General features: G+C 44.3%; 1 protein-coding gene across 7 annotated transcripts in view; it reads right to left on the reverse strand.

The window, feature by feature from the left end:
- The window catches only part of TINF2 (TERF1 interacting nuclear factor 2), a 569,835-nt gene that overhangs the window by 376,983 nt on the left and 165,757 nt on the right, over positions 1–27,095 (reverse strand). For 6 of the 7 annotated variants that reach the window (XR_011283001.1, XR_011283002.1, XM_069633972.1 and 3 more), the window contains 2 exons: positions 17,119–17,230; positions 12,336–13,953 (listed from right to left, as the gene is read on the reverse strand). Coding sequence is in view for 5 of the 7 variants with exons in the window: in XM_069633972.1 (XP_069490073.1) it covers positions 12,336–13,953; positions 17,119–17,230 (1,730 nt within the window). In the remaining 2 variants the exon portion in view is untranslated. The remainder of the gene's footprint in view (positions 1–12,335; positions 13,954–17,118; positions 17,231–27,095) is intronic. The other variant, XM_069633977.1, reaches the window with a different exon arrangement.

The raw sequence follows: 27,095 nt of genomic DNA on the forward strand, positions 1-27,095 counted from the left end.
CCGGCAGATGCTGGGCTTTCTGGAATTTTATTACCATCTGCTGGATGTGGAGAGCTCTCGCATCGGGCGGCGAGGCTTTGCCCGAGGAAGTGTCCAAGACTGCTCCGATAAACTGGAGTTGTTGGGATGGTATTATGTGAGACTTCTTGAAATTGAGGGAGAAGCCCAGGTTGTGGAGGAAGTGGCAGGTGATCGACAGATGTTCCTGAGCTTGTTGTGGAGAACGTGCTCTGATTAGCCAGTCGTCCAGGTAGGGGTAGACGTGAATCCCCCCTCTCCTGAGACCCGCTGCCACAACCGCCATGAGTTTGGTGAAAACGCTCGGAGCGGAGGTCAGCCCGAATGGCAGAACTCGAAACTGATAGTGAGAACTGCCAACCTCAGTTATTTTTTGTGCTTCGGATGGATTGGCACATGAAAATAAGCATCCTGAAGGCCCAATGATACCAACCAGTCTTGGAGTTGGAGAGCCTGAAGGATCTGAGAAAGGGTTACCATCTTGAACTTGTCCTTTCTGAGGAATTTGTTCAAATTTCTCAAGTCGAAGATGGGTCTCAATCATCTGTCCTTTTTGTGGCTGAGAAAATAGGGGAGTACCAGCCCTTGTTCCTCTCCGCTACAGGTACATGTTCTATTGCACCTTTCTCTAACAGGGTTATAATTTCCTGCCAAAGGAGCGGGTCTGGAATTTTGGTAGAGCTGGCTCCTGGTGGATGATCGTGAGGTCTTTTTAGGAAGGGAAGGCAGTAACCTTGGGCTACTGTTTCCAGTGCCCAAGCATCTGAAGTAATGCCTCGCCATTCTTTCAGATGCTGAGAGATTCTGCCTCCCACTGGTGTTTTGTATGATAAGACCTCAGAGAGATTTGGAGGCGGCTGCAGGAGCGGCTGAGGGCATAGATGTCGTTCCTGAAGGTGGCTTTGTAGTCTTTCCTCGTCCACCACGACTGACATTCCTTTTGCCCCTTTGAGAAGCCTGTCTTCTTCCTCTACCAACAGAGGAGTAGTATCGAAAAGGACGACCCCTCCAGGAAAATGAGCCCGAATAGGGTTTCTGAGGCTGTCACATGGAGGGACTAAGGGATTTAGCTGCTGCTTTCGAGGTCTGTAGTTTTTCTAGGCTCTCATCAGCCTTACTACCAAACAGCCTCGAGCCATCAAAGGGCATGTTGAGAAGTCTGGGCTGTACATCTGGTACAAACCCCGACTTTCTCAACCACGCAAATCTGCGTAGCACTGTGCTTGATGCCATGGACCTGCTAATACTATCAGCAGTATCCAGTCCAGACTGGAGACATTCCCCCATTGCCTCCTTCCCGTCATTGACTATATTCAGGAAGCCTTCCCTTTCCACGCCTTCCGGAATATGTTCAGCCGCCGCCGAAATGCATTCCCACAGAGTATGTGTGAACCTGGCCAGGGTACATGTGACAATGGTCGATTTCAAAGCCATGCTAACCGAAGTAAAAACTTTACGAGCCCAGGCATCAACCTTTTTATCCTCCCTGTCCGGAGGTACGGTTGGGTATGCGGTCTGCCTGAAAGTAGTAGCGGCCTGGCATAGGGTGTCTATTCAGGTATTCTGGATCAGAAGTAGAAATTCTGTACTTCTTTGAAAGATTGCTGTCTACTGCAGCAATGCTATCAGGTATTTCCCAGTTCCTTTCAACTGTCCTTTGGAGTGCCCTATGAAAAGGGAGAACAGGGTCCCCGGACTATAATGTCCATCATATCGTCTTGCTCAAACGTAGTGGAGGCTCTTCCCCAACCCATATATTCAATCACCCTACTCATCAAATTCCTATACCCCGAGTCTGCATGTTCTGCAGGATCAGGTGCAGCAAACTCCAATTCAGGGGATGTGTCCACACCACTAGCAGAATGCAGAGTTTCACATAGGTCTCTCATTTTTGTTTCAGGGTTTATAAGTTCCTCTGGAACTTGTCTAGTGCCATATTTTACTCCAAAAGGAGTATCCTCTGAGCCAGATTCTTCAAAAATTGAAGACATGGACCTAAAAAAGTCCGATTTGGGTAAAGGTATAAACCTTCTCTCTTCCTCCTGATTTTTTGTCGAAGGAATAGGTGTTTTCTTCGAAGGGGTTGAAGGAACCTTCGCCACACTCGACAAAGCCTTCGATAAAGGTGTCGAGGATAATACAGGCTTTGTTGTCGAAGCTGTCGGCGCTGATGGTGTCGACGAAGTTTCACTCGACTTTGACAATTTCTGCCTTTTGTGAGGGCTCGGAGAAACACACGATCCTCTAGGATCTCTCGACGATTTGTCGACTCGAGTTTTATGGGTACTACTGGGCTTTACCGTCATAGTTCCCGACTTCCCTGCGTCGTCCTGTGGAGCGACCGGGGTCTGGCTTTTCTGAGGTTTCTTTGAAGGGGTCGAGGCCGTGTTCTCTCAGACCTGCATCATTTTTCTTCTAAAGCTCTCCCATTTTGAAAGGGAATCCAATCTTGTTGGACATCGAACCAATTTTTAGGAGATTTAGGTCTCCTTTTTAGCTTTTTAGAAGAAGACGAAGAAGATCGTCTCGACCTGCTACGAGATCGGGATCTCTTCGAATGTTTTTTATGACGTTCCGATTCTTTTGAATCAGACTATTTCTTATGTTTTTTTGACAAGGCTTTCGAAGAGCCCTTCGACGCCTCCCGCCCCACCACTAACTTACTTTTCCTCTCACGGAGGGCCTTCTCCGTCATTGACTGACAGGAGCCACAGTCGCCAGTTCGATGGTCTGAGCCCAGACACCAAAGACAGATACGGTGAGGATCGGTGATAGACATCTTCAACCAGCAGTCGATACACTTCTTAAACCCAGTTTTGGGAGTCGAAGCGGTTAATGAAGACATTTTCTTGACAGAAAATCTCGAAGCACACCGTTCACGAGAGCGAAGCAAATCGGAAAAACGGAACTGAAGCCAACGGGCAAGGCTCGAGCTACTTATACCATCAGTGACGTCGACACGATACGGAGCCCGTCAAGGGACAGACGACGCCACAACCTTGAGCACAGCGCCCTCTGCCGAAAACATTTTTCCGAAGCAGTGAAGCTGGAGATAACGAGTTATCACAAGATGAGGAATATGTGGGAGGACACAATCCATTCGAAACTTTTTTTACTCCGTTCACATCGTCACTGTAAACCCTGGTCAGTTTAAAAACTATCTGGGTGTCATCAGCGTAATTTGCAAACCAGACACCCAGATAAACCAGCAAATCACAAAGGGGCTTAGAGTACACACTGAACAGCAATGGAGACAAATATGATCCCTGGGCGACATCACAAGACAAAAGTGTTGTTAGTGAGTGCGCATTTCCTTTGGCCACTGTAGCCGACTGTGGTCCCAAGAATGACTTGAACCAATTAGCGGCCAAAAGGGTACTTTTCCCGACCTCAATCAGTCTATTCACTAGCAGTGCATGATCGACCAAGTCTAACACCGACGAGAGAGCCAATAACAAGATTAAGGCTGCACTGCCTTCCTTTAGAACACCAACAATGTTTGATTTTAAGTCTAAAGGGGTGGTCTTAATCCCATGATTCATTCGAAACCGGATTGTTCAATAGCCAAGATATCATTTTGATCCGCAGGATTACACTGTTGTGGTTTTCAATACAATCACTGATATCTGGCCATTGGGCAGAGCGAACTAATTGTGCTGTATTATTATGTACGAATATGACAGTGAGTATGGGAGTCTACAAGGTGAATAGTGTATGAGTTTAGACAACATCAGATGTTATTGCATTAGAAATGCACATACTTACGATCAAGTACAAACAGGTCAAAGATGGCCGCTTTTATATTAACACGTTACTTGACCAAAATCCAAAATTAGTCCAACGATCTACCCGAACCCCTGCCCCTATTAAGGGGTACCAGCAGACCCCCAGATATTATCTATGGTCCCAGATGTCTTGCAGATGGGCTGACAGGAAGCACCATGCCTGCACATTTTCTAAAAAGTTCTTTGTGCAATCTTATCAGCAGCTTTTGTGGTGTCTGCTGATGCTGCAGAATGCATACTATATATCAATAGATTATGAAACATACAGCTTCCTGAATCATTGTATTGTCTCCGAGGCGGCTAAAGATGGATCTCATGTGTATTTACCTATGCCTTTTGTTTACCTAGATGGCGTGGACCATTGCAAAACAGCTGTCGTGTCATCCAGAGCCAACTCAGCCCCCACGTGAGTTTTCTGCTGCCGCTCCAGAAGGCCCAAATGCCAGCATACACTATGGAGCAGCAGCTTCCTGGCCTTCCAAATACTGTGAATCATCATATTACATCAAAGGCTGCAAATACCTGGGCCCTCTGGGAGGCGCCTTTGTTTACTCAGATGTCCCCAAGCATGGCAGATCAATTTGCCCCATCAAAGAGCATCCCCGCTTCTGCCTCCCGCCCCAATCTTCAGACATCTTCGCAGCAAAAGAAAACATTTCTTGCATGGCAGCAACAGATGAGAATCATCTCTGGGTACCTGGATTCCACCTTGTCCTGGGGGTCCGAGAGGGGCACTGTGAAATCCGGCTAGACACACTTCTTGACTCAACTCAAGTGGGATTTTATCCACATCGTAGGCTAAGAGTCTAACGTGGCTGTCTGTGAAAAGCAGGTACACATACAGACTTCCACAACGGGCGCATTAACAGTTTGGGAAGCATTAATAGTTCATCTCTAGTCGGCAGGCCACATACCAGTGCAGCACGGGTTACAGATAAAAATGTAAATGGAAAAGGCCAGATAAAAACGTAAATGGAAAAGGCCAGATGGGGGCGTGGCAGAGCGGCTAAGATGGCCGCATAGCGGAGGAGCTCCGGAAGGAGAGAGTATACATTCATTTTTTGTATTCTTTTATTAATGCTTATTCACTCCGTAGCTATGAGGGAGTGCAGAATTGATTTCAACTTTATTTAATTGATGCGTGCGGCTTTAACATTTGTTGCGAAGATCATTTTTAACTTTACCTCATGAAGCAGTCTCTCCGTAAAATACGTTATACAACTGCTAAATACGAACATTCGAATGAATTTACACTTACCAGAGACTCTTTGTTGAGGATTCCTGTGAACGTTGGAACCCTATACCGTTTTACTCCGTCTGCACATTTCCACAGATAGATATCAGGAAGCATGAAGCTGCGGCATTGAGCATGAGACGCCCGGGGCTCCATAACAGCTGACAGGAGCGGGAAAAATATCACCTCGCACATCTTGTTAAAGCTCTTTAATGGGCATTCTAAGTGGCCTTACACCTTCCGGCGAATCTTTGATGTGAAATTCGGTAAGTCATGATATCCGCTGCGTCTCTTTTCGTGAGCGTGTAAGTGTGTATGAAAACAGAGGGCCTGAAGCAGCGGCATGAAGTGGGAGGCGCCTCGGAACTGCAAGACACTGCGTTATCAAGGGAATCACTTTTCCACCACAACAAAGCCTACAAGTCATTTTAAAGCACATTTATTCTTCGGGGCTCAGCAGCTTCTAGTGTAAGCTTTGTCTAAAACTTCCTTCTCTGATAAATTGTTTTTTTTCATATATTAGAAGCCACTTTTCTTCCTGTGACATTGCTTCTAAGCAGTTCACCTAATGTGGACGTATACAATACACCATCTTCTGCTTAATTAATTTATATATTAACAAATTAATACGTTAATGCACTTCCACAATTGATTAATCCTCATTGGTGACTACCAGCACATATTTTCAGACATAAATTCATTACTTCGAAAACTTGCATCTCATATTAACCAAACAATGTCATCATCAGAAAGTGCATCCATCAATGCCTGCATGGATACAATTCTACAAGAGCTCGGCAACATACGTACCTCCATTTCCTCACTTGATTCACGGGTGTCTTCCATTCAAGAGGAATTGAAAGACTTTAAAAAAAGATGTAAACATTTTTTTCTGGCAGATTAGATAATCAGAAGATAGAATCAGCACAATGGAAGACAGAATCAAAGGTTTGGAATGTATGCAAACCAAGATTCTTCCATTAGAGGGGAGGTTACTGAGTAAGAGGACAGAAACTGCAGAAATAACTTGTGTTTTTATGGTATTCCTGAGAGGTCTGAGGGAGATAATCTATCAATTTTCTGGTAAATTGGATTCCATCTGTCCTTGGAATTACTTGTTCACCCCCATTAGAGATCCAACGAGATCACAGAATCAGATCTAGATTTACTAGAACAAATGCCTCACCAAGACCTATCATTGCATGTTTTCTTCGATATCAACAAACAAGACAAATTCTTCAAGCTGTAAAGAAAAAAAATATTCTTTTCCAAAACAAAAATCTTCTGAATTCTCCAGGGCTACTCAGGCTAAAAGAAAGAGATTTTTGGGCATGAGACCTATGCTCAAGGCACTTAATATCAGATATGGATTAATTGATCCAGCTAAGATGATTATCACTATTCCTGATGGCCCTACAAAAGAATTTACAAATCCTGATGACTTGTACGATCTGCTCCACTCTGATGGATGATTCACCCTCTAAATCAATCACTGCCTCTTCAACAGACTATTTCCAACTCCAGCTGTCAAGACTCCCAAGTATCAACATATAAAGTTTACTCCCAAACGAAGTAGGTCAACTTCATCTATTCCTTTGGAAATTCCAACTACTTCAAGCCACATCAGAGATAAATCCAGATCTCCAATTAAAACAACATAACCTTCTTTCATTGCTCGATTTATTAATTGTTGTGCAGGTTTATAACTTACACCCTTGCTAAGACCAATATTATTTTCCGCATGCATATTTCACTTTAATTTTTTCTTCATAGCTACTTTGACAACATAATCCTTTTATTTATCCTTACTCTCTCCACTCCATCTCTCTCGTTTATGCTCTTTCCATCTTCACACACGACATCCCCTATGAAAATCCTATTTTTACTTTTTTTTGTTATTCTAGATAATCACTATACATCCTTCATTCCTTACCTTCTTATTGCTATAAACTTTCTTGTTCTCCTTTTTCTCTTGATTTTATGTCGCCTTCCCTATGTTCTTCCCCATGTGTCCCAAACATATATTAAGTTACATTTATCTCTTTTCCATTGGTCATTAAATCTGTTTTGATATATTTTTAAAGAACATATTGTATGAATACCTTCTACTTTTATTGCATTTTACTAGAAACATCATTATTAGGTCTACCCATGTCTATTAAGATTACTACCTGGAACGTTAAAGAGTTAGGTCACCCAATTAAGCGCAGCAAGATTACTTAATCACTTTCCAAACAACATTATTTGCCTTCAGGAGACCCATTTAAATTCTAATGAAAATAATCTTAAAATTAAAGCCTCTTGGTCCAATCATACATTTTTTGCGAATGCCATCAATAACAAAGCTGGAGTTTCTATTTTAATTAACAAACGACTGAACTTCTCCTTAATCTATGAAGAAAAGGATCCAGAGGTTAGATGGATTATAATCGACGGCATTATAAATAATCTTTCTGCAATTAACCCCTCCTTTTGGTCATTACAGCTCACTAAACTTTCATTAAAAACTTATGACACTCTTATTTTCTATGGAGATATAAACCAAACTGTAGATTTTGCTTTGGAACGGAAATCAAACTTTTTATTAACTCTAAATCCTCTAAATCCTGCAACTGCTTTTTAAATTTAAAAACAAAACCAAAACTTGTTGCATTCTTGGCGTTTTTGTAATCCCCAAACAACTGACTTTACTTTTTTCTCCCCACCTCATCAATCCTTCTCGAGACTCGATTATATTTTTGTTAATTCATCCCTAGCTCCCTCTATCTTAAACTCAGAAATAGAACCCATAGCTATTTCTGATCATGCTTTAGTTTATACAGTGCTTGAATGGTCTCTCTCCGACCAATTTTCACCGAGATGGAGATTTAATTCTTTTCTTCTAAATGATCAAACTTTCATTGAAAAAAACAACTCATTAAAGAATTCTTTTTTAATAATCTTCCCCAACATACGTCTATTCACAACAATTGGGATGCCTTTAAAGCCTCCTTAAGGGGCTTTATTATCCAATATGTTGCCATTAAAAAGCATCAGTCCGAACATAATCACAAATCTTTAGCTGTCATAAAGGTACTAGAAAAATCATATTATGCTAACCCAGATCCGAATGCACTAAAAACTCTCACAAAAGAATGCATTAAATTCAATAAAACTTGTACAGTTAAAGCGGCCAACTCTATCCTAAGATATAGAACAAAGTCATATTTTAACTCAAATAAAGCTGGTAAAATGTTGGCTTCCTATCTAAAAGAAAAATCGATCAGAACGCATATTACCTCTTCTGAGGGTAATAGGTTATCTGATCCCAAAGATATTAGTGAAGCTTTCACTCATTTCTACTTGAATCTTTATTCAAATGACTCTTCCATTAAACCTGAAGATATTAACTCTTCCAAACTAAAAAGAAAAATGATATATCGTTGGCAATAGATACTTCTTCCCTTGATTCTCCCATTACTATTTTAGAAATAAAACAAGCTGTACGCGATCCTAAACCTAATAAAGCCCCAGACGGTTTTCCTGTTGACTTTTACAAATCCTTTATTGATTATCTAGCTCCTAACCTCTTCGAACTTTATTCCCACTTTGTTAACATAGGACAAAGCCCTGGATCTTTCGGTGAAGCTCTCCTTATTCTGTTCCCCAAACCAGATAAAGACCGCTCAAATATCAAAAATTATGGCCCCATTACTACAGATTCAAAAATGGACACCAACATTCTTGCTAAAAGATTAGAATCCTTCCTTCCCAATCTTGTTCACTGGGATCAATCCGGATTCATTAAAGGACAAAATGTCTCCTCCAACTCAAGATTACTATTCAATATTGTAGCTCATACCCAAAATTCAACCATACCTTCGGCCATCATTGCTCTAGATGCCGAAAAGGCATTTGATCATGTGTCATGTCCCTTTCTGTTTCAATCTCTTACTTGGCATGGTTTCCCTCCCTATTTCATCAATCTAATCAAATTATTATACCTTACCCCCACCACTCGTATTCTTATTAATAATTCTCTTTCTTCCTCATTCAAAATTGAAAGAGGAACTCGCCAAGGCTGTCCTCTTTCTCCCTTGTTATTTAATTTAGCATTAGTACCCCTACTTCAAAATATTAGATCAAATCCAGATATTAAAGGCATTCTTCTAAACAATATAGAGGTTAAACTTTCGGCTTATACAGATGAAATTATTTACCTTTCTGACCCCGCCTCCTCTATACCACATCATATCTCTATTATTAATGATTTATTCCTTAGTCTCAGGCTACAAATTAAACTTTGACAAATCAGAGATTATGCCTCTTACTCACTCTTGTAATAGATCAAATACTCCTCTTTTGGGCTTATCCTAGCAATCATCCAAAAATAAATATTTAGGCCTTTATGTTGCCAATGATATTCTTCCTACTATTAACCTGAATACTAATTATATTTTAGAGAAAGTTACTGAATTAACTACTAAATGGTCACCTCTATATTTATCTTGGTGGGGTCGTTTAGATACTATCACGATGATCACTCCTATTATCTTATATTCACTCTCCATGATTCCCATCACAATGTATTCCTCCTTCTTTAAAAAACTTGATTCTCTACTATTAAAATTTCTCTGGAATAATAAAACTCCTCGTATTGCATCCAACAAATTAAAACTCTAAATCCCTGGATGGAGTCAAATTTCCAAACTTTCAACTCTACCATAAAGCCTTCGCCATGAAACAACTTGCAGCTTTTCTGCACCATGAACCCTTTCCAAACAATGCTCCTCTTTGGATTGCTATTGAGGCTAGTATTATTTATCCACTATCTCTATATCATTTTCTTAGTACATCCTCCTGGCCCAATGTTATATCTTATCCATTTCTACATTTCTTCAAGACCATTTGGAATAAACTTCCAGCTAACTCCTTTAATAAAACCAAACCTGAAGATCTCTTCTTATGGTTTAACAAACCAAATTCCACCAAATCTAATCTCACAATCATTCATAGATGGTATCTCTCAGGAATTGTATTTGCTAAACAATTCAAAAATGCCTTATAATCTCCTTTGCCACTATTAGTACACAGTATAATATCCCCACAACTGACCTTTCTTTTCACACTTCATTAATCAAATTAATAAATAAAATTGTATCCACACCTTAACAGAAATCACCATCTCCATTCTTAAATCTTTTAGTTAATAATCCCTTAAGTAAGGCTGCCAAATTGTATTAATTCCTAAATGATCCTCTATCTACCACACCTCTTAATTTTACCACTATCAGGAAATGGGCACCGGATTGGAACTTTCAGCCTTCCCCTGATCTATGGATTAAAATTGGGAAAACTTGTCATTCCACTTCTTCAGCTGCCAATCTCACCCAATTTACTTTTTAATCTTATGTAGAGCTTTTCTCACCCCGCAACGCATTGCTAAAGGTTTTCCTGGCGCTTCCAATAGATGTTGGTCATGTAATGATCCTAGTGCTGCCTTTACACATTTGATTTTTAAATGATCCTTCTTTCATACATTTTGGTCTAAAGTATGGTGTCAATTGCAACTAATATTTTCCTTTTCAGAACCCTTAACTCTTGCGAATGTAATGATTGGCTCCTTGATGAATTCAGTCATTAGTCAATCTGACTCCACTCGTCTGTTTAATTGTTCATTATCATTGCTTTTCAAAATATAACTAGCAATTGGAAAAATCCTAATAATCTTTCTTAAAGTTTATGGAACTCAATTTGTTCAGCTCCTCGTATGGAACGTTGTTATGCTTTAATGGATGATTCTATGCATACACTTAATAAGATATGGAACAGATTTGTAAACTACCTGAATAATAGTGTTTAATTATTAGATCGCTATAATTAATTCCCCCCTATTCCTTCTGTCCTTCCTCTTGTCTCTTGTTTGTATTCTTGTATGTCCCCTCTTATAGTTCATTATTATCTGAATTTGATCTGTTTCTTATACTCTTTGTACTCATCATTAATTGATTGGAGTTCAAGGTACTATTTGTTTACAATTTGAGTAGCAACTTTCAATGTACTGAGTTTTATAATTTTATGAACAATTTTAACTTTGTTTATAATTGTTTGACATTATCTACTGTTAATAAAAATATTTAAACAGGAAAAGGCCAGATGCACATTTCAGTGCATGACTGTTCCCTTTAGCCTGGCACACACGCCATATGGATCATAACAACAATATAATATACGCATGCATGTATAAACTACCATTTAATTCACCTGGGGGACAGGCACTAAAAAGAAAGAGCGCGTTTGACTCGAGGATTTCAAAAGCTGCAATGTTTTTGATATCATTCATACTCCATTAGCACCACTTTATGGGTGAGTTACTTTACTTAAATATCACCAGAGCCTTTCAAGAGCACAATTATGCTACCTCTGCATATAATGTTTGGTGGTCGGGGTTGATTAAAGCAATCTCAAATGTATAGTCTGTGCTAAAATGGCAGTGCATTCCTTCAAGAACAAGTATTGCCAAAGTCAGTTTGGGCTTTTGTGTAGGTCTGGTGAAGGGAATGTTTCATGGTGTGGGCTGCTTCAAGCTAGTTCAAATGCATATCCAGTGTTTAAGTGACCGGGCGTTCCTTCAAGTACACGCATTGCCAAAGCCAACAGTTTGGGGTTTGGTGTAGATGCGGGACACACACTTTGCGTACAAAGCAAACTCAAATTTATAGGGTTATTTTTGGGTGCAATCAAACATATAGACGGTCCTCACGCATCCATTTATACACCATGTCGACGGTCTTATCCAATTTTATATCAAGTATTGATGTTGACTGTTGATAAATCAATCTCAAATGTAGAGGGTTATTTTTGGCTACAATGAAATGTATGGGGTGTCCTTACCTTACGTCATCTATTTATACACCACAACGATGGTCTTATCCATTTTGTATCAAGTTTATGTCAAAGTTTGCTGTTACTAGGTGATGAAGCTACCACAAATGTATGATATTTTTAGGCGGGGCGGTCGTCACAGCATCTATTTATGCATGCCGACGATGGGTTCATCCATTTTATATCAAGCTTATATAAAATGAATATAAAATTCATATAAATGTACATAAAAATGATCGGGGCTCTTATCAAATGTATATAAAATGTATATAAAAATTATTGGAGGTCAATGAAATGTATATCAAAGGGGCGGGCCAAAGACTGGAAATGGGCGCGGGCCACCTGTCAAATTTAGCATTGATGTAAAAGGAATACCCTACAACTACTCACCCCTTCTTGATACAGTTCCCAAACCTTTCACACTCCCCACTTACTCTTTCGGTTTGGTGCCAGCCTTCATTCCCGCTGTGCTACTTGCAAGGATGTTGCTATGATTCTGTGAGATGCTTGTATCTGCCACTCCCCGATTATCCGACTCCATGATGCCATTCTCAGATCTGTTTGGACTGAGACCTCCACACCCTGCTGTGATTATCTCCAGTGGCTTTGTCAACTTCATATCCGCTGATTTCTCTTTTCCGACACCTTTTCCTCCACATAAAGGTGACTGATGCAGCTTGGGTAACACCAAGGACTCGGGGCTCCTTGCACGTTTTCGAGATAAGCAACATGTGTGGTCATCGCTGCCTGGAGAACAGCTACGATTTTCACAGTTGTGCATGTATTTGTCCCGATCAACAAAAGGGATCTCAGATTCTCTGACATGAGGATCTGGCACTGCATGAATAGCCAGAGGGCCAAGTCTGACAATATGCTTGAGGTTACACTTTATGTTTGCCAGTGAGGCTCCTTCCTTTGGCTCCTCCAATATCAGGCCAGCAACCTCTTCAGGCCGGAAAAGACGTCTGCGCTTCATCGGAGGGGATGCTATGGCAGGCCGCTGATGGGCAGTGCATGGGGTGGCTCCCTTATGCCCCATGACCAATGCCACACTATCAGGACAAGTCTCTTGCCTACTGTGGAAGGAAGACCGGCACTGTGTGGCTTTTATATTAGGGGTGCATGCATTCAATTGGCCTTCTTCTGAATTCTCCTGAGACACTTTTTGGTTGGATGTGACAGTTTTCTCTTGGCAGCTCTCCGAAAATAGGTTGATGTTCTTTTCAGAGGTGCTTGCTGCAATGGTGCATGTCTTTTCTTCAGAGTTTAGCGTACAAGAACCCCTCTTCAGACACAATCTATGATGGCTTGGAGAGACTTCTGGAGGGTACCCTGGAGTCTGTAGAACTGTGTTCCTTTGAGGGAGTTCTGGGATCAGAGAACCAGATCTTGCTTTAGTGGCCCCTGGGGTAACAGAGAATGTATTCTGAGAGAGGTGAGAAAATATATTTACTAGAGACACCCTTATGTCCATGGTAACAGCCTTCAATGCAGACAATGGCTTCAAACGTTTCTGAGTATCCCTTTCCTGGCTCAGTCCAAGTGTCTGAAGTTCATGGGATTCTCTCCTTAGGTTATAAACTCGGCGGCTCGGGATGACGGACACAGATGTGTTAGAAACAACTTGCCATGGTTTGTGGGAGAGAGTTGATGGGGAAGAGTAGTTTTCATTGGAAATGAGGGATAACTTTGGTGGGTTTAGCTTGATCTGGCTGGGGTGAATGGAAGGTTTTATAGGTGTACCGGCTCCTGTTAGACCCTGCAGGCTATGATTAAGCATATTGCAGGCGCATTTCAGGATCTCTTCATCTTTGGCACTGCACTTTCTGCTCAGCTTCATCATGGAGGGTCTTCCCGATGCGACTCTCTCCTCCTCCTCCTCCTCCTCCTCCTCCTCCTCTCTCCCAGGATGGGGGAGATCCCTTCCCCCAGGTGTCCTTGATGCAGTACCCTCACTGGACTCTGAAAGACGGGAGCCCGACGAGCGTAACCACCTCTGTGGTGTGCAGGATGCAGTGTGGGGGTCCACCTTTTGTCTGGGTGAGCCAGGATCTACAAAAGGATAAACACGGGACCCTGTAACCAGTCACCCCCATTCAAAGTCTGACAGAATCCCAACACTAGTCTCCTGCTTCCAAATCCTTTATTCCATTAACTAAAACCTGTGGAAATCTTAAACCGAAGCCTTGAACATACAGTATATGCCCCATTCTTATCCCAGAGAAAATCAATACATATACTTATGTTCTAATTTGTAAGCAAAAGGTTTCCCACCAAGACATGTGCATATATTTTAAAAGCCTGTACATCTGCCCTAAACCAGAGCCATTCCCCCCAATTTTTTACATATGCTGTATTCCTAAATAGCCTGTACATAAGCCTCCCTTTCCTAAGTGTCTGCAAAAACATGAACTTACACTTCATTCTTAAATCTGAGGCTGGCAAAAATAATTATGTACACACTTCAATTCCTAAATAAGAGAGTAGCTCAAAAAAAGCAAAAACTAGCCATACACAATCTGTTGCATAACTTGTCCACGATGCCCCCAACTCCTCATTCCTTTACTACCCAATCAGACGGCTAAAATGGTCTTAAAACACTTGCACATAATGTTGCATCCCTTAATTGAAGTAGGACTGCCCTCCAAAAATCTAAAAACATGTCCCAATCCTAATTTTGAGACCAAAATGTGCACATATGTCCCATTTCTAGGGACACGACCAATCCCAAAAAGCTGTACTGAAGCACTGTCCTGAAGCCTAAGAATGCTTGCAAAGTCTGTGCATACCACCCCTCGCACCTCTGATTCTAAGGTACTAGTCAGCCCCTCAAAACCTATACTTCTTTTTCGGAGTCTCTCCAAAAACCTGTTTTTACCATTTATCTCAAATCTGAGACTTGGTAAATTCTGTATTATGAAGCGGTCAATCCAAAAGCCTGCATATTAGGCAGACCTCCCCAAATCCAAGGCAGTCCCCTAAATCCAGTACACCTACCCAATCCTAAACTTGGCTCAGTTCCCCTCTCGCCAAAGTCTGTGACAGTTGCTTAAATACTATACATTCACCAGGCGATTGCCAGTTTTGAGACATTTCCCCAAAACTTAACCCATTCCCAAGACGTAGACTGCCCCGCCAAACACAAAACATACACCTGCGCATTCCCAAGTCTGATAGTCACTCAAAATATACTTATGTCCATGTTCCTTAGTCTAAGCCTGTCCAAAACTCCTCTGCATAAGCCTCATTCCTAAGTATCTGTGACTGCACCTCATAATCTGTATTTTGCCCTATTTCCAGTTTGACAGTTCACAAAACATGCTCATGCTGCACACACCCAATTCCAAAGTTGAACCTGTTAAAATGTCGTACTCCTAAGTGTGACTGAACCATGCCTCTGAACTATATGCAAGCATTTTTACAACTGGCAGCGACCCCAAAACATGTACATAGACCTTATAGGTTAGGCTAATGGCTAACATTCTTTACTGTATATATGGTATATTGCAAATTTATAGAATGTAGTGTCACCTGCATCAACTTGTAAATATACTCCATTCCAAAGGCTGAAACTAGTCCCCAAAACATGTCTAATTCCCAAATCTGAAGGTTTTCCCAAAAATCTGTATATAGGTCAGATTTTCAAAATGTGATAGTCCCCTAATTAGTACATACATCCCCATTCCTAATTCTGTGAACGTGAAAATCAATATCTTTGCCCCTACGTACAATAGCCCTAAACTAACCACCAAATGTCTTGTACTACTCTACCACTTTGAAATTCAAATTTCAAAAGGTAGATATTGCTCTTGCTGCAAACATCTCCTTGTCATGAAATCCTACGTCCTTGCCCCCATAAATCCAATACCCCATATAATATAACCGAAAAAACCTATATATGGCTCCACATTCAATGAACTTGGACATTCTGCCACAAACCAAATCTAAAATTGTTTTACTTCTCCCTTGAAGCCTAAATCCCATTCTCCCAAGAACCCAACAATCCTTCATCTTTGCCTCATGGAATTCAAAGGCCTTTACTGTCTTCTCATAAACATAAAATTTTGTATACTGCTTCAGGTAAATCCAATGCCATTCACGTCTTCAGCAAACAGATACAGCCTGCTACTCCTAAATCCAGCACACAATAAAGCCACCCAAACCATCATGCAACTTGCTCCTCATGAGACCAATGCCCTTTAGACGGCCCCTATGAACCCAGGTCCTGATCCCTTGAATAGAATAACCTCAGATAGCCCACAAAACCGACATGCAGATTGTAATAAATCCAAAATGTATACTATTCACAAAAACCTAAGTCCTGTTCCCCCATTATTCCAACAACTCTTAAAAAGTCCCACTCAAAGGCATAGATCGCCACCAACAACATACACCCAGTTTCCTACGAATCCATGGAAAAATCTATGTTACTATGCCAAACTTAGAATGTCGCTAGTCCAACTAATGCTGCCGGCCTCCCCTTTGATCTTTTTTATAATAGGGCTTACCCTTGCTGTACCTTACTTACCCATTCGACCTCTACCACCGAGCCCTCTTTCAGGCCCCTGCAGAAGTGGATCAAAGGGAATGCAAAGGCCAGCATTATTTTTACCGGCAGTGTGCAAAGTGTGGCAAAGTAACCCAATATGAAACCTAACAGTTTACTTAACACAAAAAATCTATTCTCCCACAATATCCTATTGCACACCCCCTCCAGTTTATTTCTCTAGTGGACCTCTCTCCACCCATCCACATGACATTTAAACAAGGGTGGCTGCTGGGAATTTGGCCACCCCCTCATAACCTTTAATGGCCAAATGCCCACATGCATATTAGCACCTCCTAATTTACCATACTTTAGACTCTGGTCCTTACGAGGTCATTCAACCTACAGCGTGTTAGGAACCTACCTATGGTGAAAGGTGCTATACATAAAACAAAATGAAATTCAAGGCTTTATTTTCTCATTTAAACCACTCTCCACCTCCCTACCCAATTCACGGTCTAGTATGGCTTCTCTTAGCACAGTCTACCGATTCCTACTGTACCAACTGCTTAGTGCCCTGTCCTGAGAGGTAATGCCCCCATGCAGAAGTCTCATGTGCCTCAAAACATACACCTATGCTTTCTCCTCTCACATCACACACCAAACGTATGTTTACATCAAACCCTCCCCTAACCCCAACCTTTAGTATCATTGACAGGGTGGACATGTACCGCTGTGCGCCCACCCCATGTCTGAGAAGTAGCGCAGTAGAATGCTGAGCGTTGATGGGGGCTTTTCTCTGGGGCGAAGTGCATATCCAATGAGCTTCATGGACTCCTGGAGCTGGGAAAAGACAAACAGCATTAAAACATTGGGGAGCTAGCCGGCTGTCCAATATAACTGGAGAAGTTGCAGGACATGCCAGCATAGATAGAACAAGACATCAAGGCATAAATTAAGTAGTGTAGCTATTTGCTATGCAATTCTGTAGGTTTGCTAATTAAATTGCACTTGTGTAGCAAAGCAAGCTATTTAAGTTACCCTGTTCAATGAAAACACTGATTGCCCTGCATTCCTCTCTTGACTTTAGGGCTCTCTCCACTCTCTTTTCACTGCAAGATTAAAGGGGCTAATGGAGAGAGAGTGCAGCAGTAATCCTCTCTACCACTCTTTAATGCCCTGTGTGGGAGTGGTAGGCAATATTTTCTTTTTTATGTTAATGTATCCAAATCTCATAGTGTCAACTATATTTCCTGTTGCCAAGTGAACACTCGGCCAAAGGCTTTTGATGGTAAGACATGCATTACTTATGGTAAAAGCATTTCTGATGGTTGTATCTGCTTAGATTCACATGCTGCACATAGTCCGATATCCAATGTTAACCGCGGAGTATTGCATCTGGTCTTTCGAGAATCGAAAGGGGACGTCAACATGGGTGTACCTGTAACACTATCCCTACATGACGTGTAGTGTACCCAAGATCCCTCACCGACGAGGTCCCTCCGATTGTATTTTTTCTGCCAAGAGGGAGCCTTATGACCATCGTGAGTGAGTACAGAAAAGAGAAAAAGTAGTAAGACATCTATGTTCCTTCCATCCGAGCGGGGAGGAAGGGTGGGGCGAATGTGAATCTAAGATGATAAAACCACCAGAAATGCTTTTACGGTAAGTAATGCAGGTCTTCTGATGTTTGTCAATCTGCTTAGAATCACATGCTGTGGATAGACTAGCAAGCAGTACCCAGAGTTGGAGGTGGGTTGTGAGAAGGAACAGTAGTGAAAAGATGTCTTAGTACTGCCTGTCCCACCTGAGAATCAGACCTAGTATAAGTGTCTAGGCAAAAGTGTTTTGTAAAGGTGTGTACAGAACTCCAGGTTGCTGCTTTGCAAATGGACTCATGGGGAACATTTGCAATGAATGCTATGGACGCCCCAGTGCCTCGAATGGAATGTGCTCTAGGCTTGAAGGGCAGTTCTCTCTTAGCAAGATAGTAGCAGAGTGTAATGCAATTGACAATCCATCTAGAAATAGTGGATTTGGAGACTGCATCTCCTCCTTTTCCTGTGGCCACAGACACGAAGAACTGATTAGTCTTCCTAAGTGGACGAGTTCTTTCCATATAGAACATGACCGCCCTTCGTACATCCAGTGTGTGCAGGGTTCTTTCCTCCAGGCTTGAAGGATTTTGAAAGAACGTTGGTAGCTCTATTGACTGGTTCACATGGAACTTGGAAATGAATTTAGGCGCAAATCTAGGGTGAGTGCGCAACACCACTTTGTCTTTGAACTGTTACAAAAGGATCTAGAATAGAGAGTGCCTGCAGTTCACTTACTCTTCTAATGGAGGTGATTGCTGTTAAAAAAAAGCAGTCTTAAGGGTGAGGTTCTTGGGCTCGAAAGGAGCTCCCATAAGCCTAGTTTTTGTTTTTTTTTCTTTTTTCCCCCCACAGGCAGGTTCGTTAGGTTTGGGGAGCGGAATGATGATCGCCTCTCTCAGGGACTCTGGTAACCTTCCAATTTCATATGCTTCGTTGAGCATCTCCAAGAGCGGGGGGATTACCTCATTCTTATACTTCTTATAAAATTCACTGGGGAGTCCGTCAGACCCCGGGATCTTACTAGTGGCTAGCCGTCTCACCACTTCTTCTAGTTCCTCTAGAGTGATTGGTGCGTCTAGCTCCCCTCGCTCTTCAGCGCCAATCTGCGGCAATCCTATATCCTCTAATGTTTCGCTTGTTTCCTTGTTATCACTTTCCTCCGCATACCCATACAGGATGCGATAGTAATCTACAAATTCTTGATTCACTCCCTCCTGAGTGTCTGCTATGCTTCCATCCTCTCTCGCTATCGTCCTGATTACTGATCTGAAGTCTCGCTTTGGTATAGCCATGCCAAAACTCTCCCTGGTTTGTCCCCCCCTGCATGCTGTCTCTATGTATTTTTTGTAATTAAGGTTGCACAGCCTTTCCCAGAGTCCCGCAAATTTCTGCTGCAGCCTAAGTATTTCTTCATTATCGTCTTTGGTGCTACCACCTCTTTTCAATGCCTGTTCTAGCTCCGTTTCCGCTTTTTGTAGTTCTGCAAGAATCCCACCTTGTAGCCCCTTGGACTTGGATATGGCTGCCCCCTCACTACTACTTTAAAGGCTTCCCAGAGCACACCCGCCGAGTCTACACTGCCTGTATTGGTCTCAAAATAACGTATTATTTCCTCTCATGTCCTCCCTAAAGATGTTATCCTTCAGCGCTTCTGCCCGGAGGCGCAATGTCGGTATTTTCGCTCTTGGGGGTCGGTACTGCCATGCCAATATCAGTGGCGAATGGTCCGAAAGGACCCTCGCTTTGTAGTCTGTCTGTACTATTTCTGCCATCAGTTCATGCGTGACAAACATATAATCCAATCTGGTATGTAGATTCTGGGGGTCTGAAAAGTGCGAATATTGTCGATCTTGTGGATAATGTGACCTCCACACATCCTCCAACCCAAAGTCTGCTAACAGGGACTGCAGTATCCTGGCCGCTGCGGTCGGTCTGTCTATTTTGGTGTCTGACCTGACCAGCCTCGGGTCCAGTACGCAGTTGAAATCTCCTCCCCAGATCACCGCCCCTCCCAGGCTCACGCTGAGTTTGCTATGTAGGGTTCTAAAGTATGCCGCCGTATCCTGATTCGGGGCATATGTGTTTATAATACATATTTCCTTATTTTCTACCAATCCTTTTATTACTACCATCCTCCCATCCGCTTCAGCTGTAGAGCACAATAGCTGGAACGGTACGTCCGGTGCTATCTAGGTAATCACCCTTCTAGCATAAGCTGAGTATGTTGCGCCCACGACAGTCCCTCAACACTTCTTCCGGATCACCTCCAGCTTTTCATGACTCAGGTGCGTCTCCTGCAACAAGGCGATATCTATTTTCTGCCTGCGCAGATACATCATGACCTTGTTTCTTTTTAGAAAACTATTGAGCCCTCGAACATTCCAGGTAACTACTTTTAGGTCTCCCATAGCGAATCCGGGTCCTACTCCGCCCTCCACCAATACCGGCCAGGTCTTAGTTCTTTTTTTTCATGTAGGCTTGTTCCGCAATACAAACTTCGCCTAACTATTAACACTCCCCCCTGTATTTAAATCTGGCTGTGCGCAGTCTCCTCTTGATCGCCACGTAGCTGTAGCGCAGTCTCTGAACCAGCATCGTGTAATCTGGATATGCAGTGATGGTCGCAGTCGCTCTTTCTATCGTCCCTCCTTTCCTGAAGAACTCTAAGATCTTTTCCCTGTCCCTATAGTTCAAGATCTTCGCTATGATTGTTCTCGGAGGGGCTCCAGGTTGCGGCTTCCTCATCAAGGCCCTGTGCGCACGTTCGACTGCAAACGCTTATTTGCATCTATCGCTTGCATAATCATGTTTTCAACATAATTCGTAGGGTCTTGGCCTTCTTCCCCCTTTGGCAGACCGACCACGCGTATGTTGTTGCGCCTAGCTCTTCCTTCTGCCTCCTCTGCTCGAGTCTCCAGGTTGGCTACCTGCTGCTTCAATATGTGGACTGCCTTAGCATTGGCCATGCTAGTGTCTGTGTTGATTTTCACCGCACTCTCCAGACCGCTGGTCCTCTCCGCCAGCGCCCTCACATCTTGCTTCAATGGGTTGACCTCCACTCCAACCGCAGCTATTTTCGTTTCAATTCTGCCATCGTCGTCCCCCACGAGGCCTTCAGTTCTGTTATGGCTGTTTGGATCATGGGGTTTTCGCTTGGCGCTGCTGCCCCTGTGGATGCAGCAGCTCCACTTTGCGTTGGAGTGGTGGGGGACTGTTGCGGTTTAGCAAAAATGTCCATTGTGGGCTGCTTGCCCTTGGCCTTGCCTCCTCTCACAGACATATCCGTCTTGTTATTAGCTCTCCAGTCTGATGCAACAGCAATGGTCAGGTCTGTGCCACTTCGTTGTTCCTCTCCTGGTTGTGGGTTTCATGTGTTGTGGCCCGTCACGATTTCCGTGTTGTTTCAGTGTTTGCATGGAAGATGTCTCCGTCGCAACTTCCTTGTCTAGGGTCCCCCTTAGTCTTCCTATCGTTAGGTTAGCTCCCCGATCCGCAGCTGGTGCTCTGCTTCACTGGTTCATGGGTTGCTCTGGGCCGGGAGCGCTGTAGCACCTCCTTGCCTCTTGTCAAGGGATATCTTCTCCTTTCTCCGCCCGCCCGTGGCCTCAGTGTCGTTCGTTAGTTGTGAGGGATCCCCCTCAATGTGCCGCCTCAGGCCCCATAGGCGCTCTGGGAGTCACCTCCACCTCGTGCTTTATGCTTGCATGTCCGTGCCCAGGCTGTCATTTACATTTGGCAGCTTCATGCCAATGTGCGCTTGGGGCAGTGCCACCACCCCTGAGGTTACACTGCTGTTGCCACTAACCTGCGGCCACTGTCCAGCCCTTAACGTCACCCTCTGTTGCTTCTATGCCACGGGAGGGAGGACCACCTCTGCACGGGTGTCCCACAATATCGTGTTAGTGTCTGCAACTTCTGGCACTTTGGCTGAGTCAGGTAGCAGGAAGCAGGAATTTCATTCTCTCGCCTATTGTGTTCCACCGTCCAATCAGTTTCTTTATGGTGCTCCGCACCCAGGCCTCCTTTGCCTGCATTTGTCAGGGTTTATGTCGCTGGACTGTTCACTTTTATGGGTGTATGTGGCCCAGAAAGCGCCCTCCTGATCTGCCCCCCCTTCCAACGTGTGCCTCTGGTTCCGTCCGTCTATCCACGCCGTAGTGCCTGCACACGGCAGCTTCCGTTTTCAGCTTCGTGGGCCTGCCGAGCACCTTAATGCTCTGCGTTGTGCGGTCTCCTCGGTCTCCGCTGGCAAAGGCATCCCTGGGCTTCTCCTCCTCTCGTTACTGTTGCCAGCCCATACCGCCGGTAGCGGTCCGCAACTGTAGTTGTTGCAACAAGCTTGCATCGGCCTTTCAGAATGTTGCAATATTCATGACAGGCCCGGTGCAGTCGTTTAATTTCCCTTGTTTGCCGGCTCGTTCCGTGTGCCCCGCACTACTCGTTGCAGTGCATTGCGGCCATCGGGTGCGTCAGAGGTTTCCTTTGTCCTGTCCCCTCCGCCATCTTGTCCTCGCCCTAAACGAGTCGGGTCTCTGCGCTTCAGAAGCTCTATCTCTGGGCTTATATGTCAGCTGTTCGCTCATTCCATGGGCCTCATGTTCATACAGCTGCATGTCCTTTTTCAGTTGTTTGTGGGTTCATTTCCAATCTTGTGCTGCCGGATCTTCAATCGATGTCCAGGAGCTCACAGTAAGAGCTGCCTACATCAAGGCTGCTAAGCCACGCCCCCACCATAGCCTAGTTAACACCACATTTATGTCACATCCGGGAGCCAGGTTAGAAATGGGAGGGTGAATTCTTTTTACCCCTTCATGAACGCCTTAATCACTGGTATCTTCCACCACAACACCTTCTGTTGTGATGTTGTATATGCTGAATGTGCCGCTAGGTGCCCCTTTATTGAGTTGAAGACTAGGCCTGAATCAAGTAAGTGAGTTAGGTATAGGACAATGTGAGTGGGAGAGCAGTCGATTGGGTTGATGCTCTTTGAGTTACACCAGATGACAAACCGTTTCCATTTACTAGAATAGCAATATCTGGTGTTAGGTTTCCTTGCCTCCCTGAGGATGTCCATACATCTTTGAGGGAGCGGCAGGTGACCGAATTCTATGACCTCAGGAGCCAGGCCGCTAAATTCAGTGTCTGCAGGCATGGGTGAAGCGTCTTCCCTTTGTCTTGCGATAACATGTTGTACGGGCAAGGCAGTTTGACTGGAGGAGATAGGGACATCTCCATCAGATGAGCGAACCAGGGTTGGCGGGCCCACATAGGGGCCATCAATATCATAGTGACTGGTTCCTGTTGCATCTTGTGCACAATCTTGTTGAAAAGGAGATTCGGGGGGACAAGCGCAGACAAATTTCCCTGACCATGTTATCCAGAGTCCGTTCCCCTTGGATTGGTTCTGGGGGTACCTGGAGGCGTAATCTTGGCGTTGGGCGTTTTCCAGGGTCGCGAAAAGATCGATCTCTGGAAAAGCCCATTGTGCGAAAACGTTGGTGACAATGTCTCCGTGTAATCGCCATTCGTACTCCCTGGGCAACGGAAAGTCTCTGCTGAGTACGTCTGCCAGAAGATTGAGTTCCCCTGGAACATGTTGTGACAACAGGAACATGTTGCGTTTGAGAGCCATCTTCCAAATGTTCTGAGACAGTTTGGACAACCCTGGAGAATGAGTGCCTCCCTGTTTGTTCAGATAGTACATGGCTGTGGTGCGGTCTGTGAGGATTAGGATAGTCTTTCCCTGTAGTTGTGTTTCGAACGCTATTAGTGCTTTGAACACTGCCCGCAGTTCCAGCAGGTTTATGTGGTTGGACGCTATGTCTGGCGACCAAACTCCACTTGCTGTCTGCTGGAGCAGGTAGGCTCCCCACCCTGTAAGGGAGGCATCTGTAGTTAGAGTGGCTTCCACTGCGGGGGAGGTGAAGGATTTCCCTTTCAAGAGGTTTCCCCTCAACCACCACCGCAGCGAGAGAACTAGGGCCGGTGAGACCATTACTAAATCGTCCCACTGTCCGTTGGCCTGACAGCACTGGTTGCTTAGCCACTCTTGGATTGGGTGCATGCGCAGGCGCGCGTGAGGTACTAAGTAGATACAGGACGCCATCATTCCTAGCAGACGCATAGCCTTGCGTACTGTTACCTCTCGATTGGCTACATAGTTAGGGATTTGAAATAACATGTTTTTGAACCCTCTCGTTGGAGGGGAAGACAAGGCCGTCCTTTGTTCGAATTCGAGCCCCTAGGAATTGTTTGACTTGAGCCTAAGCTGGACTTTTTCTCGTTGATAGAGAAACCCAGGCTGAATAAAAGATCCATCGTCTTTTGGGTATTTGACAGACATGTTTCGTAAGAGTCCCCTGTTATGAGCCAGTCGTCGAGGTAAGGATAAACTGGAATGGATTGCCTGCACAGGTGTGCCGCCGCTACTGCTAGTACCCTGGTAGTACTTTGAACTGATAATGTTTGTTTTTTATCATAAACCTGAGGTACTTTTTGTGCGCTGGCAACATCGAAATATGAAAGTATGCATCTTTCATATCCAGAGTTGCCATGTAATCCCCCTGTGTGAGCAGAGGAATTACTTCCTGCAGGGTGACCATGCAAAATTTCTGTGGTTTTACAAACTTGTTCGCTGGGCGCAGATCTAGAACAGGACGCATGGTTAGATCCTTTTTGGGTACAAGGAAGTACACTGAATAAATACCCTCCTTTACCTGTGATAGAGGTACGATCTCTATGGCTCCTTTTTGTTCCAGTATCTCGACTTCTTGAAGAAGTATGCAAAGATGTTCTGGTGTTAGTCTTCGTTGACGTGGAGGTCTGTATTTTTGGGATTGGTTGAACTCTACACAGTACCCGTGGGCTATGGTTTTTAGTACCCACTGTTCCTTGGTTATTCCCTCCCATGCTTTCAGGAATGATGTCAATCCGGCCCCCGACCGGAGAGGCAGGGGAGGGGACCCGAATCTTCAAGTCATTTGGAGCCTGAGGCAGGTGAACCACTTGGGGTCGGGTTCCTGCCTCTTCCCTTACCACATTGCTGTCCCCTTTGGGGTTACGGGGTATTGTAAGTATTGGTTCCCCGTGGAGATTTCCAGTTGTTTCCTGAAGTGTTTGTTGGTGAGTGGAGCGTTGGCCATGAAAAAACCTTCTGTTTCCAAATCCTTGCCTTGTGGAAGGTCTCTAAGTAATTTGGTCCAAACTCTTTAGGGTTTCATGTTCTTTTTTCGCGGTCTCTAAGACCTCATCGACCGCCTTTCCAAACAAGTTGGATTCCTCCACAGGTTTGTTTATAAGAGACGCTTGCGTTTCAGGTTCAAACCCTGAATTTCGAAGCCACGTGTGTCTTTTGAGGAGAATGCCCTGAGCGAGGGCTCGGCTGGCTGTCTCGGCAGAATCCAAAGTGTTCTTTAAAATACTTTGGTTAACTTCTTCTTTAACATCTGCCTCTCCTCTGCTACCTTCCCTTCAGCCTTCAAACACGCTACCATCATCCCTATCCTGAAGAAACCCTCCGCTAGCCCTCTTCTTGCCTCCAACTTCAGAACAATCGCCCTTCTACCCTTCCTCTCTAAGCTCCTCAAGCTCATAGCCTACTCTCAACTCTCAGCTTTCGCCGCCTCTCACTCCCTCCTCGCCACCTCGGAGTCTGGTTTCCGCCCTAAACACTCCACTGAGACGGCTCTCACTTATGTACTCAATTCTCTCCTCACCGCTCACTACGCTAAGCAATCCTCAATTCTCATCCTCCTTGACCTCTCGGCAGCCTTTGACACTGTAGATCATCCCTTACTTCTAAGCACTCTGTCCTCTCCTGGCTCTCCTCTTACCTCTCCAAACGATCCTTTACTGTCTCCTGGGGCGGCCGCACCTCCTCCAACTTCCCCCTAAACTTTGGCGTTCCCCAGGGCTTCGTACTCAGACCTTTCCTTTTCTCTCTCTTTACCTCCCTTCTCGCCCCGTCATCTCTTCTTTCGGCATCTCCCACCACTTCTACGCTGATGACACCCAACTCTTTCTCTCCTTCTCTTCCTTCACCTCTGACCTCCACCACACTCTCTTCGATGTCATCCCATTTTCTTTCTCTCAATACTGACAAGACTGAAGTACTTTTCTTCCCTCCTAGCACTCTCTCACCTTCCCATCCTCCCTTCATCCACTTTCCCCCTTCCAAACTCCGCATCTCGACCCATGCTCGCAACCTTGGCCTCCATATTGACTCCTCTCTATCCTTCTCCAACCACATCTCTCTAACCTCTTGTGCCTGTCGACACCACCTCTTCAACATCCGCAAGATCCACCCCTCCCTCACCTTCCACGCTTCTAAACTCCTAATCTCCTCCCTTATTTTCTCCCGTCTCTTCTACTGCTCCTCTCTTCTCTTTGGATTCCTTGTCTCTCACCTGACTCCCCTAAAATCCATCTACCACTCCTCTATCCGCACTCTCTGCCTTCTCGGCCCTCAAGACTATTTCTACCTCCCTCTCCAGACTCGGCTGACTCCCCTTCCTCTCACAATTGAAATTTCAATTCCTCTGCCTGGTCTATAAATCTCTCCATGATCTCGTCCCCCCACCTTTCCTCCCTCCTCTCATTCTACTCTCCCTCCCGCTCTCTCTGCTCAGCTGATCTCTACCTTCTCACTGTACCCCCACTCCCTTGTGCCTCCTCATGCTTCTGCTCCTTCCAACTCTTGGCCCCCCTCCACTGGAACTCCCTACCTCTCTCCATCCGCTCCACCCCCACCTACCCATTTTTCTGCTCCTCCCTAAAAGCCCTTCTTCTCCACCCCCCCTGACTCTCCTTCCCCACTACTACTGCCCCCTCAAACCCCTGTCCACCCTTCCCTTCCCCTCCTTCTCCCTCCTCCCGATGACCTCAAATTGGACACTGGAACCACCATAGTGCATAGGAGGTCACCAGGCCCACCCCTTCCACTCCCTTCCCCCTCTGTGTAAATTGTTCTAAATACTGTACCACTGGATTGTTTCATGTTTGTAAACTATGCTTCATTCACTACTGTACCTGTTATTCTGTAAAGCGCTATATAAACTCAATAAACAAACATAAACTTGCCTACCTTCAGAGACTGTGCTAAGTAGGTGGGT

This window comes from Ambystoma mexicanum, chromosome 13 (assembly GCF_040938575.1).
Source record: "Ambystoma mexicanum isolate Mex_15411 chromosome 13, UKY_AmexF1_1, whole genome shotgun sequence".
NCBI classification, from domain to species: Eukaryota; Metazoa; Chordata; class Amphibia; order Caudata; family Ambystomatidae; genus Ambystoma; species Ambystoma mexicanum.